At 45.9% G+C, this 19,580-nt stretch overlaps 1 protein-coding gene across 1 annotated transcript in view; it reads left to right on the top strand.

Moving 5' to 3' along the window:
- MBP (myelin basic protein) overlaps positions 1-19,580 on the top strand; it is a 111,513-nt gene that overhangs the window by 23,730 nt on the left and 68,203 nt on the right. The window contains exon 2 of the mRNA XM_008060790.2: positions 9,558-9,642. Coding sequence (XP_008058981.1) covers positions 9,558-9,642 — 85 coding nt within the window. The remainder of the gene's footprint in view (positions 1-9,557; positions 9,643-19,580) is intronic.

Genomic DNA, 19,580 nt, shown 5'->3' with positions numbered 1-19,580 from the left:
TGTAAACTAAATTACATATGCAAACAACTTATGCAGGGCCTGGATTTATTCTGAGTATGAAACGAATGTTTTGCTTCTTAAAAAAAAGAGAGAGAAATTTCCTTAAGAGAGATTCCACAATCCCCTTGAATTCAGTGTGTTCTAGAAGTGAGGAACTGACTAGTTCCACTTCCTTGTCTCCAAGTCCACGTGCTTGAGCTGCGCCCTGAGCCCTGTTTCCCCACGGTGGATGTGGCCAGGGTCACACTGGCCCATGCTGGCCAGGTGGCTTTCACCTTCCTGGGTATTGCCACCTGCCTGTCATTGCAGCAGCTCAGCGTCCCTTCAAGCTTAGGGTCCCAGGGGTGGCTGCTTTTTAGTGATATTCTCTTCTCAGCAAAACAGCACCAGGCCTGTAGCCCTTTGTCCCTAAGGCCCTTTAACCCACTCTAATCACTTTGGAACTGTCTCCATTCTACCAACTCTGCAGCCTTGGGACCGGGAACTCATAGGTTTGGTTCCTTACCGAGGGCACAGAATGATGCCCATGTCCTTCCCCTGGGACGCTCCTGTTTTCAGGTCTCTATCTCCTGTTGACTTCATGGAGGGTGCTGAGCCGCTGATGCATCTCTGGGCTCGTGGAGCCCCATCCTGGAAGGGGCTGGGTAGGGGTGCCCGGGGCACAACCCTGCTCCCACAGCCTTGGTGCTGCCCACACCCAGGGCCCCCAGCTCCACAGGGTCACAGGCAGAACCTCATGCATAAGACTGGGATGTTCTCCATGGCTGGAGCCACCCAAGGTCACATCACCCACCCTGGTGACAGGAGCAGAGCCCTGCTGTGGGCAGGGCAGAGCCTCCCTGTCAGGAGTTCCACCTTCTCCACAGAGCTGCCTCCCACCCTGAACTTGCCATTAAGCCCTCTGCCTAAGCCCTCCTGTTGACATCTTCTGGGAGAAATGAGTAGAAAGAAGACTTACATCATGAAGTCCTCCTCAGATTCCATCCCAGCAGAAAATGTCACAAGGTTGTTTGTTGCTCTCTGTCGTTTTACAATCCTGATCAGATGTAGAGTCCCACCCTACAGAAAGGCTGCTTTGCATTCCTTCTGATTAAACCAGAATATTTAATTGACTCCTGGGGATTTACTAATTAGACACAAGAAACCTGGGAGCCGTAGGGGCAGGTGTTAGGACAATGGGGAGAGCTTCGGGCTCTGGTGTGGAGATCAGGAGCAAGAAGTGACTGAAAGAGGATGTGGGAAGGGAAATAAAGGTCAGCTTCCAGCCCCCGTAGGGTGTCTGTTTGTCATATGGCTGTAGGCGTCTTACATGGATGTTATCTTATTACTTATAAAGCAATTCATAAGCCGGGCTCGGTGGCTCAGCCTGTAATCCCGCGCCTTTGGGAGGCTGAGGTGAGTGAATTGCCTGAGCCCGCAGGTTTGAGACCCGCCTGGGCAGCGAGACCTCATCTCTACAATAAATCAAAAAAAAATCAGCCGGGCGTGATAGTGCATGCCTGTAATTCCGGCTACTTGGAAGGCTGAGGCAAAAGGATCGCCGGAGCCCAGCAGGTCGAGGCTGCGGTGGCTGGAAGTGGCCACTGCATTCCAGTCTGGGCGACAGAGTGAGACTTCAACTCAAAAAATAAAAAATAAAAAAATAAAGCAATTCATAGAGCTTGCGTGCATTGTTCCTCAAAATGAAAAAATACAGAAACACATTACAAAGATGGGTATCATGACTTGGGAGTTCATTCTGGATTAGCCTTGAAAACCCCTCTCCCATGACTGGTGCAAATAACAATCCCTCAATAGTAGAGATAGGAGGTAAAGAGTCACAGTGATTGGGAACATGGCAGGCACATGGGCTACAAAGCGAACCATCCACAGAGAGCCTAGGTGAGAACCACTAGGTTAAGCCTCCCAGGTGGGTGATTCAATTACCTGTTTCTTGACCTCAGTCTATATATTGACAAATATAAAATTTAGAACCAGGAATACATGTGGGGATTTGTTACATAGGTATATTACATGATGGTGAGGTTTGGGCTTCTAATGAGCCCCCCTCCCGCCCCCAGTGATGAGCATGGTACCCGACGGGTAGTTTTGCATCTCTTATTCTGCCTCCCTTCCCTTTTAGCGGTACCCAGTGTCTGTTGTTCCCTTTCTTGTGCCTCTGTGTGCCTAGTGTTTAGGGCCTGCTTATGAGTGAGAACATGCAGTAGTTTTCTGTTTCTGTGATAACTCACTTTGAATGATGATCTCCAGCTGTATCCATATCTTTTGCTCCATGTTTTGGTACTGTGAATAGTGCTGCAATGAACATAGCAATGCAGGTGTCTTTTTGGTAGAATGATTTGTGCTCTTTTGGTTATATATCCAGTAGTGGGATTGCTGGGTCAAGTGAATGGTAGATCTGTTTCTAGTAAAGAGACTCTTAGTATAGGGGTGGCATAACGCCACGGTCAGCATGTGACTGGGATGTGATTGGGCACTGGTAACATGAGAACAAGAAGCTAACTGCACAGGCTCATTCTCAAGAGCAAACCAGGGCTCCTTCCCCAATGTCCTGGGTATCACTGGTGGAAGGGTTTGGTGAGTTTGACTCAATTTAATCCTGTGCTTCTCCGCCTGACTCTGATGAAGATGTGACTGAATGACACTTTCTGAGTGGCTGGAAAGGGTGAACTTCATGAGTCACCTACCCAGAGCCTGGGACAGGGCCCACGCTGACCCCAAGGGAAACTTTGTGACTTAGAGTTTAGAGGTCTAAGCTGGGAGAAGTTGTTTCCTGTTTTACTCACAGAGAAAGTGAGACTGATTACTGACTTAACAGTCACTAATTGAGAGACTGGAAATTCCTTAGTTGTTTTTGTTTGGTTTTGTTTTTATTTGTGTTTGTGTTTTTGTTTTGAGTCAGGGTCTCACCCTGTCATCCAGACTGGAGGGCAGCAGCATGATCCAGCTCACCACAACCTTGACCACTGGGGCTCAGGCAATCCTTCTGCCTCAGTCTCCCAAGTAGTTGGGACTACAGGTGCATGCCACCATGCCCAGCTAATTTTTTTCTTTTTTTTTTTTGTAGAGACGAGGTATCGCTGTGTTGCCCAGGCTGGTCTCCAACTCCTAAGGTCAAGCAATCCTCCTGTCTCAACCTCCCAAAGTGCTGGGATTACAGGCATGAACCACCTGCTAAAGAGAATTTTTAAAATCCTTTCAGCCCTAAATAGACAGATGTAGTCTACCCCATGGTTTCCCGTTCAGGTCATTGCTGGGAGCCAGTGAACACAAGCAGATGCTGTTCTGCTCTGCTACCTACCAAGCCCTGCAGAGAGTGAGAGGAGCCTGGCACCCGCAGCAGCGGAGTGGATTGGAGTGAAATAGGGCTGCCCCTCACTTGGCCTTGGAGATAACAGCTTGTGGATTAATGACAAGAGGAGATTCTCTAGGGCTTGAATAAACAAGTTCCTCAAAAGCTTTATCCCCTAAGCAGATAATACATTCACCAAAAGAAGCATTTAAATTGCACATGACTGAAAACTTTGCTTAAGTAAAAAAATTAAGTATGGGGGAGTGTTTGGGGATACATTGTTTAATTTATAGTGCCTATTATATCAATGTTGGTGGATAGTGAATCTCATCTATACTTAGAAATATATTTGAATCTACATTTGTAATGGTGAAAATTATGGAGGCTTTTCATGTTGTTTCCCCCTAAAATTATTATGGATGAAGAAGTAGATTGGTGCATAGGTCAGCTCCCACACATTTAAGCTGATGGAAAGAAAAATTGGCACAAATAACATAATGGAGCCATAATTGCTTGAAAGGCATTCGGACACCTGCAGTCACAGACCCAATTTGGAGTCAGATTTGGACACATTCATGCAGCGACACCCTGGCAGGACGAAGGCAGCAGGACAAGCCTCCTCAGTATGCCTGAGCACTGTCTTCAGGGAACTCATGTTCCCCATCATGAAAATTTCATCACTATTGACACTGCATCTTGATTTTGTTTGTTTTGCTGGTCGACATTTTGCTTATTGGAAATGTGTGATTCATCAGGATATATTTTATGTTCGCGGAATAACAACAGTCTTGGGTCTCAAAAACAAGCCTTTTGCTTAGTCAGAAATGAGTCACTAAATTTCCCTGGTCATTGGTACTTTCTGCTCCATCATGCACCAGAGAGTCGGTATTAAGAAGGTGCAGAAAATCAGAGGATTTAAGGTCCTGTCTGGCATCACTACTCAGGGTGCACCTGTGGCCACTTTGATGTAAGGGATAAACAGAATGGATGCTTTGTCACCATGGGATGGAAGTATGCAAAGTCCGAGGCGGAGGATACAGACTATCTCTTTGGGATTATGCCATCCCAACCTTTGAAACCAACCTGGGAAAGGGACCCAGGGAAGAAGCTGTTCCAGGATTCTTACCTTCCACTCACTTAAGGCAAAGCGATCAGCTTTAAATATCAAGCTTTTACTCTGAATCTGAAGTGGCATCATTTCTAAGACTCAACATAGTTTCTCCTAGCACTAAGAAAGAAAACACTGCCAATACCAACTGAAAGACACTATTGATCATAAGGGGTGTCCTGATTTTAGAAATGTTAAAGCATGAAAAAATTCATGTATACTTAATACAAATGGGTCGCGTGGTCGCTCATGCCTGTAATCCCAGCACTCTGAGAGAGTGAGGTGGGAGGATTATTTGAGCCTGGGAGTTCAAGACGAGCCTGCACAACACAGCGAGACCCCATCTCTACAATAATAAAACAAGCAGCTGGGCATGGAGGCTGAGGTGGGAGGATCACCTGAGCTCAGGAGTTGGAGTCTGCAGTGAGCCGTGATCATGCCACTGCGTTCTAGCCTGGGCAACAGAGTTAAAATCGAACTCAGGAAAAAAATGATAGTTAAATTATACTTAAGGAAATAATTCTTAAATTATAGTTATTATTTGATAGTTTGTGGAGAGTATGATTTGATTTTAGCATAGAAGTTTTATGTTAAAAAACCATATATGACATGAATGTTGTAGCAGATGACTCCATGGGGGAATTCTTTGTGTTCCAAGTTTTACTCTCTTCTAAACTTAAATAGATGTGAAAAGTATATATGTTAAGCCATCTTGGGCTCCCTCTGCTGAAATGGAAGTGATCCATTTTAAACTATTTTAAAAGGCAAACAATTGAAAGATCTTCTCAACACTTGCTGAATAGCAGGTCCCGTGGAGACTTGATTTATAAGGCAAGGTCCCTGTTCTCAAAAAGCTCATGGCATAGCGGGAGATGAACAAATAAGTGGGGTTTGGGTGACAGTTCCTGTAACAGAGTCATGTGAAAATCTGCAGAGGAATGCAAAGTTGCTGGGAACTTGAAAGCCATGGGGGAGAGAGGTCAGAGTCCTCAAGGTGAAGACTCCCCAGGACCTGAGCAGTGAGAGAGAGACAGGGAGGGTCTCCAGGTGGAAGCCAGCTTGGTGGGTTTGGTTGTTTGTCCTCCCCCAAGAGACTGTAAATGTTTATTCCAATCTCAAGAAAGTTCCAGTCTCATCATACGCCCAGACACACCAGAAATTGCTATTTTTTCTTTCAATTTTGTCAACGTTTTTTTTAAAAAAACCTCATTTTTGTTTTGCTTTGTATTTCTCCAGTTACTAGTGAGTTTGAACATTATTCACATTTTACTGTCTATTATTAATAATTATTTTATGAAACTGTGGGTCTCAATCTAGAAAACAGCAATTTTTTATTTTTTTTATTTTTTATTTTAAAGATGTGGGGTAGCCGGGCTCAATGGCTCAACCTGTAATCCCGCGCTTTGGGAGGCTGAGGTGAGTGGATTGCCTGAGCCCGCGGGTTCGAGACCCACCTGGGCAACTTGGCGAGACTTCATCACTACAATAAATCAAAAAATTAGCAGAGCGTGGTAGCGTGTGCCTATAGTTCCAGCTACTTGGAAGGCTGAGGAGAAGGATCGCCGGAGCCCAGCAGGTCGAGGCTGCGGTGGCCTGGAGTGGCCACTGCACTCTAGTCTGGGCGACAGAGTGAGACTCCAGCTCAAAAAATAATAATAATAAAAAATTTAAAAAATAAAGATGTGGGGTACAGTTCAGGGTTAGGTATACAAATGCTCACCATGCAGGCCCCCTTGCCTATGAGGTGTGCCCCTTCCTCCCCTGACAGTTTCCCACTACTACCAATCCCTTTCTTATAGTATTATAATTGTTCAAGGTCCGTTTATGAGTGAGAACATATGATACTCTGTTCTTTGTTTCTGTGATAGATCGCTGAGTATGATAGACTCTAAATCCATCCAAGTTGCTGGGAAGTCCATATGAAAACAGCGACTTAGTTTGTGTGTTGGCCAACCCACAACAGAAACTTTGCAGATGTACATCATCAAAAGACAGAATTCCAGTAAATATAAAAATCTTAACTGGCTTTTCTTTGTGATTCTAGAATCAAGTAACACCTCTGTCTATAAGATAGAATGAATGGGTTCCCATGAGCCCAGAAGAAGAGGGTGGTTCACAGACTGAAAGGGGCTAAGGAGGGCAGATGCAGAACAACAGCGGATAAGTCGTCTAAAGTGACTTTCCATATAGAGGTCGGACAGAGGGGCCTCCTTGTCACACTGGGGAATTTGGCTGTTCTCTCTCAGGTGAAGATCTTAGTTGGACTTGGTTCCGGGAGCTTCAGCAAAAGCAACTCATTTAGAGGGGCCTGGGGACCCTTGCAGGAGGCCAGCCAAACCCGTGTCCTCCTGTCAGTCTTAGGAAACAACATGAGGGCAACTTCTTCTCCTCCAGTTTTATGAAAGTTAAATAATCAGTCTTTTTATAGATAAATAACACTGGACATTACTGAATTGTGGGAATAATACTATAAATGCTGGTTGGTGGAGGACACCCACTCATTCTCTCCTGTCTGCCTAGCAGTGGAAATGGAGACCCTGACGTGCACGCACATGCACACATACAGACATGCACAAATACATGCACACTCACACATATACACACTCACATGTGTGCATGCACAGACATGTACACACACAACACATACACACGTATACACATACACATGTACGCATGCAAACTTGTATGCGCGCGCGCGCGCGCGCGCGCGCGCACACACACACACACACACACACACACACACACACACACACACACACACACACATATTCGAGGCAGAGGGTTCCTAGAGACCAGGAGAGTAAGGTGGGCCCCTGGGGCGTGAACTTGGGTCTGGACTCCTCTCCCAGAACAAACAGCCCTCAGTGTGTCATTGAGTTGCTCTAGGTCTCAATCAAACTTCAGGTTGACATCTTAGGACAGTTTTTGTTGTAAAGCTCTACTCAAATTACTGAGAGCTAGCAGGTGGGGAGGGGTTTTACAAAGACAGAGAATTTACTGGCCTGGGTAGTTTACTGCATTGGCTTCAAACACAGCCCCACTCAGGGCTTTCAGTCTGGCTTTCAGGAGCCCCACTGCAGTCTCCAGCCCCAAGTCACACCTGGCTTTGCTTTGGACACACCTGGCTTTGCTTCGGGCACACCTGGCTTTGCTTCCCCTCACAGAAGCCATATTCCCTGCTGGGGAAGGGTAGGAGGGTGGACGGGGGGTGGGTGGAGAGTGCAGGGTGATGTGCAGGGGTGGACAAGGACCATGGAGGGATGATGGGCAGCAGTGGACAGGGTGGGCAGGGGAGAACATGTGGGCAGCCCTGCAGGAGCAGCCACAAGTCAACACTATGACAGCCAGTCCCCAGAGCCCACAGGGAACTTTTACTTTGGGGCCACATGCTGCCCTCCAGCCCAGGGGAGCAGGCCACAGCAAGAGGACACCCAAGGCAGAGAGGGCCAGGCAACTGGGGGCCGGCGGGTAGGGCATGGAGTGGGAGGGACTTCCTGCTTTTATCTTCCAGAGTTTCCATTTCACTTAATAAACACCTAGCAGTTCCTACATGCCAGGCATGTTCTAAGTACTTTATGAATATTAACTTTATTAGTCCTCATTACAACCATATTAAGCAATATTAGCATTTCCCCTCTTTTATAGATAAGGAAATGGAGGCACGGGAGCAGCTAAATGACTTGCCTGAGGTCACACAGCTAATAAAAAACAAACCATACCAGGAAGTGTACCCCAGTGGTTGGGCTCCAGGGCTCATGGTCCTAATGGCTGTGCCTGGCCCTCTCTCTGGAAGGAAAAGGTGTAGAATCAAAATGATGCCTATCTCATGGTCCTGGGTTAACAACTCTTAGGAAAGAAGAGATTGGTCTGCAAAATAGTACAGAAATAAGTGCAGATGTCAGGGTAGCACCAGAGAGGGGCAAACCCAGGCAGTACCAGGGCCGGCACAGACAATCGAGGGCACTCGGTCGTGTTCTGTGCCAGAGGAAAGTGCATTTACCGTTGCTCGGACATGGCACACTACTGTGCAGACTCCCTGGAAGCTGGAGACATGGCCACATCCCAGAAGAGGAAAGGGAGGCTAGGCTGGGAGGTCCCGGAGTGCAGGACAAGGTTGCTGGGTACCTTCCAGAGCATCTGAATGTGATGTCGTGTGCAATCAGGACTGTTAAAATAACCAGGTAAAATTGATTACAAAATATAAAGTGAACCATATCTATTCTCTATACTTGTGGCTAAGCTATGCACTGAAAATGTTAAATTCGTTCAGCCTGTAATTCCAGCACTTGGGGAGGCGGAGACGAGAGGGTTGCCTGAGCCCAGGGGTTCGAGACCAGCCTGGGCAACTTGGTGAGACCTCATCTCTACAATAAATCACAAAAACTAGCCAGGCATGGTGGTGTGCATCTGTAGATCCAGCTACTTGGAAGACTGAGGCGGAAGGATTGCCTAAGCCCAGCAGGTCGAGGCTGCGGTGGCCTTGAGCACACACCACTGCACTCCAGCCTCAGCAATAAGACTGAGACTCCCGGCGCAAACAAAAAAGCAAACAAACAAAAGTTAAATTCAAAAGTAAAGCTCATGCTGTCATTTGAATCTCAGATCACAGAAGAAAGGAGGCTCAGGGGACAGGGAAGACACTTGGCAGATTTCCAAAGGAGAGCCCAGGGGAATCCCCATTGATTACTTCCTCCTCACGGGAACACAGTGTTTCCCTGGACATCAGCTTTGTTTTCTGCTCTAAAAGGGCTTATCCCATCAGAGTGGTCCCAATGGTTCCCAGTTAGTTAAAGGAACGAATCAACAAAGTTAACCTGGTGTCAATTCTGTCCATGATGCCCACTGAGTGGGCATCCTCCTGGAGTAAATGATGGTGTTTAGCTCATTTGTTTTACCCAGACCGATATTCGGTTTCTTTTGTATGAAAATATGTCACCTGGACCAAGAGAACGCATGAGTAGCTTAGGCAGAGAAAACATGCCAAAATGTAGAATCCTCTGCAGAAAACGCACCCTCGAACCCAGACTATTTCCTACCTTGAAGACAGATGCAAGACTAATGATCTGATAAGAAATGTGGAAGGAGAAAAATGCTTTACAGTGATTTTGTTGATAAAACATTTCTAAGAAGGGCTTTGTTGTATTTTCTTTTTCCCAGACTGGTGAAACTAACAGAGGAGAATCTGAAAGGAGAAACCTTGGCGAACTTTCGCAGACGACCTCAGAGGATAACGATGTGTTTGGTAGGTGACATGAATCCCAGAAAACGTGACTGCATTGGGTGATGGTGGGCACAAGTGTGCTCGTTTGGAGAAGTCTTGGTTTTTTAACCATATGGGTTACATGTAGGTTGGTTTTCATCAAGATGTAGACTGTGTCAAAATGTAGAGGACACAGTTCCTTCCTCCCCTTCTCCCCTTCATGCAATCCCTTCTACCCGCGTGACCACACATGGTATCTGTCCCCATCTTGTTTTTGTTTTGGTTTTTTTGTTTTGCATGCCTACTTGTAGACACAGACACCCAGTACTTCCTTACTTTATGGTATTTATCTGATCATCTATTTGTCCATTTGTGTGAGCATCAGAAAGCCTATCAGAGCTCATAAAAAAATAACTAATGAGGAAGTGAGATTGCACCAAAGCCTGGGTGCTGTGATGTTTATTTTAACCACAAAGAATGACTCAGAGGCACTGGGAAATAACTGTTGTCTATACAATTTTACTTTTTTGTATTGCTTTGCTGAATATACATTGCCTTTGCATATCGCTGTGGCTTGAATGTGTCCCCCAACTCTCCCTGTTGGAAATGTAATCCCTAAGTTCATATAGTGATTGGAAGTGGGACCTTTGGGAGGTAACAGACTTAGATAAGGACATCGGGGTAGGCCCCCTTGATGGTGCAGGTGGCTCTATAAGGAAGGAAGAGAGACCTGAGCCTGTGTGCCTACTCTGTGCCACCATGGGATGCCCCAGTCGTGTCACAGTGCCTCCCGGGGAGTCAAGCAGATACTGGCACTGTGCCCCCGGACTTCCCAGCTTCCAGAATTGTAAGAAATGTATTTCTTTTCGTTATAAGTTACCCAGTCTCAAGTACTCAGAACAGTAAAAGAAAATGAACTAAGAAAGAATCCTGACATACCTCTTGCATCTTCTCCCTGGGAGAAGATGCAAGTGGGAGGCCTGTTCTCATCTGATTTTTACATGAATGCAATTGAATCCACTTTTTCCATCATGACCTTGAAGTCAGTGACTTGCCCAAGGTCACACAACTAGGCCGAGCCGAAGCCAGATCTATTCTGTTGTGTATTGCTTTTTTCTTTTCTCCACGTATTCCTCAAGTGAAAGCAACAAAAGAGTGGCCTTAAGTGTGCTCAGATCCTGAAAACCCACTGGTATGTCTAAGGAAAAGGGAGTGATTTCTGGCTACTGCAATAGGCGTTCCTTTGCCCAAGGTCCACTCAGCCTATAGGTGATAGAAGCTCAAGACAGCCAGGCTTCCTGGCCATGTCCCCTGGCCTGGTCTCTGCTTATTCATGGAAAGGTCTTTCTTAATACTTCACTAGTTAGGCAGGGTAATCTATCTTAATTTTTTGTTGTTATTTCTGAATAACTTGCTCTTTTTCAAAAGTTCCATCTTTTCTATAATTCCATTCTTGAGCAAACGCACATCATATAAATAAGCCACTGCTCGCTTTTGTAACGTCTTAAGCATCCATGAAAATCAGCATGATGCACAGGTGCAGAGGCTGGAAACAAGGAAGATTAATTTACCGGAAATGAGACTGGCTGGTGTGAAAAGGGTTCAGTGTTCTCCTGACTCCTATCCCCTTGCTTTCTGTCAGCTTTCTTAGGAATGCTTTTGGGGGCGTGGCCAAGCACAATCCACTGAATTCAGGTAGTGGGATTCTCATTCCTTAGTGGCAGAGGAAAGAGGATGGAATGGAGGACAGCAACAACATGTCTAGGAGTAGCAGCATGCACTCTCGAGAGCATAGAACGTGTCCTAGAACAGTCAGTCTGTGAATTTGAACAGAATGTCCCAGTGTCGACAAACCTGGTGGGGTGGCTTATGCCCATAATCCCCGCACTTTAGGAGACTGAGGCAGGAAGATGATTGCTTGAGTCCAGAAGTTCAAGGCCAACCTAGGCAACATCACAAGATCCCGTCTCTACAAAAATTCAAAAAATTAGCAGCCAGGCATGGTGGTATGCATCTGAAGTCCCAGCTACTTGGGAGGCTGACATAGGAGGATCGCTTGAGCCTAGGAATTGGAGGTTGCAGTGAGCATGATTCCACCACTGCCTGCCTAGGTGACAGAGTGAGACCCTGACTCAAAAACAAACTCCAAAATAACAGTTCCTTTAGATGATTTCTTTACTCATATATAAAGACTTAATAAAAAGGGCAAAACATAAATGTTCAATTTGAGGCTTTTCATTTGAAGAAAAATGAGTTTTAGAATTATTTTGGCTATGCTTACTTTTAAAGCAAACATCATCATTTTTATCATTATTCTGCTAATTAATTGCTTTTAGAATTATTAATAAAAATAACAACTGTCGAGCTCGGTGGCTCAGCCTGTAATCCTGCGCCTTTGGGAGGTTGAGGTGAGTGTATTGCCTGAGCCCGCGGGTTCAAGACCCGCCTGGGCAGCAAGACCTCCTCTCTACAATAAATCAAAAAAATCAGCCGGGCGTGGTAGCACACGCCTGTAATTCTGGCTACTTGGAAGGCTGAGGCGGAAGGATCGCCAGAGCCCAGCAGGTCGAAGCCGGCCACCGCACTCCAGTCTGGGCGACCGAGTGAGACTCCAACTCAAAAATAATAATAATAATAACAGCTGTTTTATGACCATCAAATATATACACACACGCATACACATACCAGACATTATATATATATATATAAAACAAGGTCTTCTATGATGAGCCTGCTCCTTAAATCATGAAGATGGTATATGAGAGGGGACCCCCCAAAAAACAGAATTTATTTATAAAATATTGTGTATTTATTCTTGCATGTTTAAACCTCAGTCACCTTCAAAATATTCTCCATTTGATGCAATATATCGATTGAGATTTTTTACTGCTCAGAACAGTTTTTGAACTCATCATTTTGGACGCCTTTTAGTGCTTCTGTCATTTTTTGTTTCACCTCCCCTACATCTGCAAAACCTTTCCCCTCAAGGACTTTTTTATTGAGGCAACAACAAAAAAAAGTTGTTCAGGGCAAAATTAGGTGACTAGGGAGGGTGGGGCACAGGGGTTATGCTGTGGGGCAGGCCCACTTGTAAATCACCCAGGGTGAAATGGGCTAAAGCATTGAAAAAAATCTCAAAAAAATTTTTCACTGAAGCCCAACGCAGCCTCTTACAACACTAGCTGGTACACTGATGCCAATGGGTTCATAGAACACTTACTTAGCAGGGAAAGCCTGTATTTGTTTATTTTTTATTTTTATTTTTTTTGAGTTGGAATCTCACTCTGTCACCCAGACTGGAGTGCAGTGGTCGAGCACCGCAGCCTCGACCTGCTGGGCTCCGGCGATCTTTCCACCTCAGCCTTCCAAGTAGCTGGAACTACAGGCGCGCACTACCACGCCCGACTAATGGAAGCCTATATTTAAATGGACCAGCCCTCCAAAAGATAATTTCAGGTTTTTATACCCCGCCCCCCAATTTCTGAAGCTCTTCCAAAGGCAGCCTTTCTTAACCTTTCCAAATAGAAATTCAGTGTTGTGGGTTATTATCTAGGATTGAATGTGAAACCAGTGGAAATGCAGAATCTTTCCAACATTTCACAAACTTGGACAAGTGTTCTAATGGGAAGAGCGGTGCCTCTGCCTGTGTTTATTGAGCTGTTCAGGGCCTGGGATGAGGCAGAGAGACTACAGGTCTGTTGAGTGAATGTGGCTCCCACATACTCAGGACATCAGCTCATCAGTGTGATGAAGAGATTTCCCCAGAGCCATCTCCAGGCATTGCTAGCCTACCCTGATTGAAGTAGAGCAGAACAGAAGTGAAGAGTGAGGAGTTTGCAGTCTGAAAGAGTCCTCACTTCTGACCCAAGTGAGGTCAACCCGGCTGCTCCTGGCTCCTGTGCCACAGTCGCAAGGGACCCTCTGAGCAGTGGGCTTCTGCTCTCGAGTGTGGTGATTCCCTATTCCTAATCCTTCCCTGGAATCTACATAGCTCCAGTCTACATGTGCAAGGTGAGGAAGAGGAAGCTAAAGTGACCTTGGCTACTAATCTTGGAGAATATGCAGGAGAATTTGATTTAAATCATAATGTGCTCAGAAACAGAAAACCAAATGCTGCGTGTATTCATTCACATGCAGGAGCTAAATGGTCACAAAGATGGAAATAACAGGCACTGGGGACACCAATAAGGGGGGAGGCGGGAAGGGAGTCTCCAGGTCAGAAATTACCTATGGGGTACCATGTTCACTATCTGGGGAATAGGCCAGCCCCTACCACCACACGATATGTCCATGTAACTAACATGCACATGTACCCCCAAATCTAAAATAAGAAATGGAAAAAAATTTTTTAAATGATAACATGCTGTACAAATGTAACTCCAAATGACAACAGCAGTTGCCTCCCATTTTACAAAAAGGTCACTTCTTGCCTGGATAATAAATTCCATTCTTGGTGTCCTGTGAGCACGTGAGTCCCAGCAACCACGTGAGAATCTTGCCTAGGCCCCTGGCAATCGCTGTGTCCATGTGTGCGAAGAATGAGCTCAGGGTCTGAAGAATGTGCAGGAAGTCGTCACCCTTCAGCCATCTCTGTAGGACACACATTCCCCACGGTCTCTGTGGTGAATGTCAGAAGGCAGCAGTGTTGGTCTTGGGCTGGTGACAGAGTCCCTGACCACGGACTGGATGGGAGCATTGAGGAGAAGCCTGTGGCCGGGCACTGACCACCATGCAGGTGTCACAGCTGTGGCTCACCCGGGACGCCCCAAACCACAAATGCACAGCTACAGCCAGGCCCCCTTTCTCCCTGTCTTTGTGAAGGCCAGAGCCCATGCTTTTTCTAGCAGTGCACTCAAGGGTTTTCCTAGCTTTTCATCTCCTGATGAAAATCTCACTGAGGGATTGTTTTCAATCCTGGCGAACAACTCGCTGGAGCACACTTTCCAGTCTCCTTGGGGATTGTTTTGCCTAGTTGTACAAGGAGGAAGAAGACATTTGCAGGCACAGTGGCCGAGAGAAGCGGGTGTTGTCCCAGCTTTGGGGAACCAGGTTGTTTTGCGTTAGACGGTTGCTGAGCCTTTTCTAACCGCACACCCACACACACCCACATGGCATCATCTGAAACCAGGCAGGAAGGAAGGCAGGAGTCAGCCTTCACCCCTCCTCCCTCCAGACCTCATAACTATGAGGCTAAAAGAAAGACAAGCAACTCAGTCCAAGGGAGAGAAGCCTTAGATCTCCCTAAATTACTCCAGCAAAGGAGAGGAGTACCAAAAGAGGGCGCCACCGCCCTTTGGGAATGACCAAGGTCCTGCCCAGCAGGACAGACCTCTCCAAAGGCAGAACTGGAAGGACGAGAACCCACGTTGGATGCATGTGTACCGGTTCACGCTACAGGTGTCACCGGGGAGGGATTTCCTACCCTGAAAATATCGCCCTCCCGTGTCCATGCATAGCACATCCCAGAGCCAAGTCACATGTATATTTCGTATGAGGGCAAAATCCTGTTAAGAGTCACAGGACAACATTCACGAGGTCATTGCTCAGATGATGGCGATAGAATCATCTGTGTTTAATGTTTATGGGAAAAGAGTATTCATCTTAGGACCACTTAAGTACATGTGTGTGTGTTCCTTTTTATTCCACAAAGCTTGAGTTAGCTTGTAGCGAGAAGAGGCAGTAAAATACAAATGACACTGTGAAACCTAAATTAAGTAAAGGAAGACCATGAATATGTCAACCGTATTACAATTGCTATAGGGGAATGTCACATTTGGCTCGGAGCTGCCTGGCTGCCTAAAGTGAGACTTAAACAGTCTAAAGTCTCTCGTTTTACACAGGCGGTGGCATGGCTCCACCGCCTTTTAGCTGTGTTATTTTTGGCAATTTACTCACCTTTTTGTGTCTTGGCTTCCCATATGTAAGTAGAGTAATCATAAAATGAGCTGTGAGTAATAAACAAGTCAATGCATGTTCACATGTGGGACACTCCCATCTCCTGGTCAGTACTCAGTGGACATTAGCTAGTGTGTTCAGACGTTTGCAGATATTCTTCGAAGGATGCAAATCTTTGTTTAACAAATACTAAGGATTTTTCCTGTTTAGTTTTTTAAAATCACATTATGAGTCACATGGTAGTCAGTGACCTCAAGGTATTTTTACAGCAAATATAGTGATTAGTTCCATATGGCTGTTGACTGGTGATAAATTTCAGCAGAAGCCAGTGATGCAACATAAACCTTCAGCGTTGGAAGCTAAGATAGCATGATCCCAGTGTCCAGTCTTCTGAGGACCTGATGTGACTCATGGGCAGAATTAAAGGAACTTGGGGTCACTATCCTGAGCCAGGAATGCACAGAATTCCATAAATTCCAGAATTCCATGTCCTGGGCTCCGAGGAGGACCCAGGAGCCTGGCGCTCTGTGCTGTGCTGCTGGGTGCTAAGGCCCTTTATGCCTCCTTCTTCTGGGGTTAGCTGGTTCCAAGAGAAGAGCAAGAGAGAGTTTTTCTGGAAGACAGGGGGTGTGTGACTATTGGCTCAGCTGTCAGCTCACCTGTAACTGGGGACACGACTTCTTCTCTATCTTCTTTTGTTTTCTCCCCCATTAAACAGGGCATCCTACCCACCTTTAAACATTGTCACAAAGGTTCTATGAAAGAACTGTTAAACTTCTTTATGGGGCCAGGCATGGTGGCTCATACCCTGTGATCCCAGTACTTTGGGAGGCTGAGGTAGGAGGATTTCTTGAGCCTAAGAGTTAAAAGCCAGTCTGGGCAACATAGCGAGACCTCGTCTCTACAAAAAAAAAAAAAAAAAGAAATCAAAACATTACCTGGGTGTGGCGACACACACCTGTAGTCCCAACTACTCGGGAGGCTGACATGGGAGGATCTCCTGAGCCAAGGAGGTCGAGGCTGTGGTGAGCTGTGATCGTGCCACTGCACTCCAGCCTGGTCAACTTTACAGGACCCTTTAACCTCTGTCCTTCTTTAAGCCTTATGTATACAACTGGTAATAAGTGCTCCCATTCATTGTATATATATATATTGTTTTTTTTTTTTTTTGAGTTGGAGTCTCACTCTGTCACCCAGACTGGAGTGCAGTGGCATGCTCCTGGTCACCACAGCCTCAATCTGCTGGGCTCTGGTGATCCTTCTGCTCAGACTTCCAAGTAACTGGAACTGCAGGCATGCTACTATGCCTGGCTTTTTTTTTTTTTTTTTTTGACTTATTGTAGAGATGAGGTCTCACCAAGTTGCCCAGGCGGGTCTCAAACCCGCAGGCTCAGGCCATCCACTCACCTCAGCCTCCCAAAACACGGGATTACAGGCTGAGCCACTAAGCCCGGCCTCACTGTATATTTTATGTTTTATGTGCCAGTGAGGAGCTTAGTAACATCTGGTGTCGACATTTCCTTCATCACCAGCACATAGGCTATCCCACCTAAACAGCAGCATTTAATTTTATGAATATGGTGTGAAGTTGTGTTAGTCATGTGCCCGTTTTAGGTGTTAATGCAGATCCATTCAATGTTTCATCCATTAAATCACTTTTGAGCACCTAGAATGTGCCTGCCATGCAATATACCAGGGCTAAAGGGGGTGGGGAGGAGATAGAGGAAACAAAATAAAGAAGTGGTAGCCAGCCCCAGGGGAGGTGACACAGTGTGGGCAATGCTTTACCATAAAGGGACATGGAAAAAGTGGGTTCTTTTCTTTCGCTTTTCAACCCTTTGGCAGTGTTTTAATGCTGTGAGGTAAAAAGTTATCATGCAAAAAGTTGTGTCCTAAGTGAATAAAAAATGCTTAAAATGGTGACACACAGGCTAGGAGAAGCCACCGTGAAGAGAAATGAGAATGTTTTCAAGAACTGGAGCAATGACAAGGAGAGTGCAATGATTTGAAGGATTTGAGCTTGGCTGAGGGATTGTGAGAAAACTTTAGTGTTTGGGTAGGGGATTTGTCTTTCTGATGAAGATAGGTTTTTTTCTAAAAAAATCTAAGAGTGACTTAGAAGACATTTAGATGAGATTGAAAAAAAGCTTCCATACTCCAAGAGTTGGAAGATGTTCAGGTATTATCAAATCAAACTCAAGTGTCACTGTCAACAAAAGAATCCTGAAACTCACAAATTTGGAAAGGAGATTTTATTTCTTACAAAGGGCTGCAGCCTACAAGATGGCCACCCTGACAGGCTGGGAAGTGTAACCTCCACTGGAGACAAAGCCAGCTCTCCCGGGGAGGGAAGAGTGAGGCAGGAATTGGTGCTGAACCAAGTACACATGTTCGACAGATTATGGGAGAATCTTATGAGCATTTATGAGAGAGTCACAAAACATGCACAGAATGAGCATGCATGTTACACACAACCCATTTTCACTCTGGAGCAAAGACTGAACACTTAAATAAATTACAATGGGGCTCTATACGTCCAAAGGTCAAGCAGGGACACAAAGGCACTCAGTGTTCACCCTCTGTAAAGCGGCCAGAACGAGCCTGTGCTGGAGGGTCTCATCAGGAGAAAGTTACTGAAATCAGTCTGTCATCTAATCAAAGTTGTAACCATGGTTGGTGTAATAGGGGTCAGGTAGCCAATGGAGAGTGAGCTGCAATTGTTTTAATATTGCTTATCTCGAGGCCAGGCCTTGTTTAGCTTCCAGGGGAAAAGAAACAGCTAGAATATAGCTTTATCTTTAGGTGTAGGGTCTGTGACTTAACCCTTGCCTAAAAGACTGTTCTTCTTTCTCCAGGCCATATTTGATATTTTATTGCCACATAGCATCCACTGCTGGTGAGCTGTTGGTCAACTTGGACCTCAGACAAGTCCAGATGGTGGAGGTTTTTTTCCTTTTAATTTTGATGACATTTAGAAATTGGAAGTTTACTGGGAAAATTTGGAATTGCAGCTTCTCTGGAAACTTTTTTTTTTTTTGAGTTGGAGTCTCAGTCTGTCGCCCCGACTGGAGTGCAGTGGCTGCTTCCGGCACCACAGCCTCACCCTGCTGGGCTCCGGCGATCCTTCCGCCTCCGCCTTCCAAGTAGCTGGAATTACAGACACGCGCTACCACACCCGGCTAATTTTTTGATTCATCGTAGAGATGAGGTCTCTCCAAGTTGCCCGGGCGGGTCCCGAACCCTCAGGGTCAGGCAATTCACTCACCTCAGCCTCCCAAAGCGTGAGGTTACAGGCTGAGCCACTGAGCCCGGCCTTCTCTGGAAACTTTAAAGACCCAACGGTGGCATTGTCCCCATTTGGCCACAGTTGGCTGACTGAAGAGCGGCTGTCTCCAGGGTCTCTTGGTCCCTCAGGATTTGCTTCCCTGAAAGTGATCTGTTCGACCCCACAGGCCTTGGGCTTTTGAGGCTTATCCCTAAACTGTTAGAGATTAGCACGAGTCCAGCACCGTTCCAGTGGTGCTAAGGTCCAAGTTCATCCACAGTAACATTTCTTGAAGGGCTGTGATTTCTTTTGCTCACAATTCTGCCACTGCATGACCAGCAGGGCAGGAACGGCTTGTCCTGCCCCTCTTCTGGAAGCCTAATCCCTCTGGAGATAATGCTCTGGGCGTACCTAGAAAATACCACCTGCCTCAGTCAGACTTTCCCCTGAGAATGTTCACCAGCACTCCATAAGCATTTTGTTTTTGTTTAAACTTGTTTTCAAGAAACTTCCATGAAGAAATCATCTTTCTGAAGTGCCGTTTTCAAGTAATGTATGTATTGACTGTATCCTGGTTAGTAAACTAAGCTGCAAATCTAGTAAGAGGCAGTCACTTCCCATGTGAAATTCCATTTTGACCCAGCTGTAACGGGGGCTGAGGGGTTGTTCCATACTTTCCTATGGGTCTTCTACTTGTCCTTCTTCAAATGCAGTGTCCTTAGAAATTATCCCTACACAACCTTGTCTTGAGAACATTTGATGCTAGCTTTAACTTATTGCTCATTATGACTCTATTGTTGTCTGAGGCCTTTTATTCCTG

This window comes from Carlito syrichta, unplaced genomic scaffold (assembly GCF_000164805.1).
Source record: "Carlito syrichta isolate Samal-C Ts95f unplaced genomic scaffold, Tarsius_syrichta-2.0.1 Scaffold304732, whole genome shotgun sequence".
Taxonomy (NCBI): domain Eukaryota; kingdom Metazoa; phylum Chordata; class Mammalia; order Primates; family Tarsiidae; genus Carlito; species Carlito syrichta.
The sequence above is the reverse complement of the archived record's forward strand: the minus strand, read 5'-3'. Positions and strand labels throughout refer to the sequence as shown.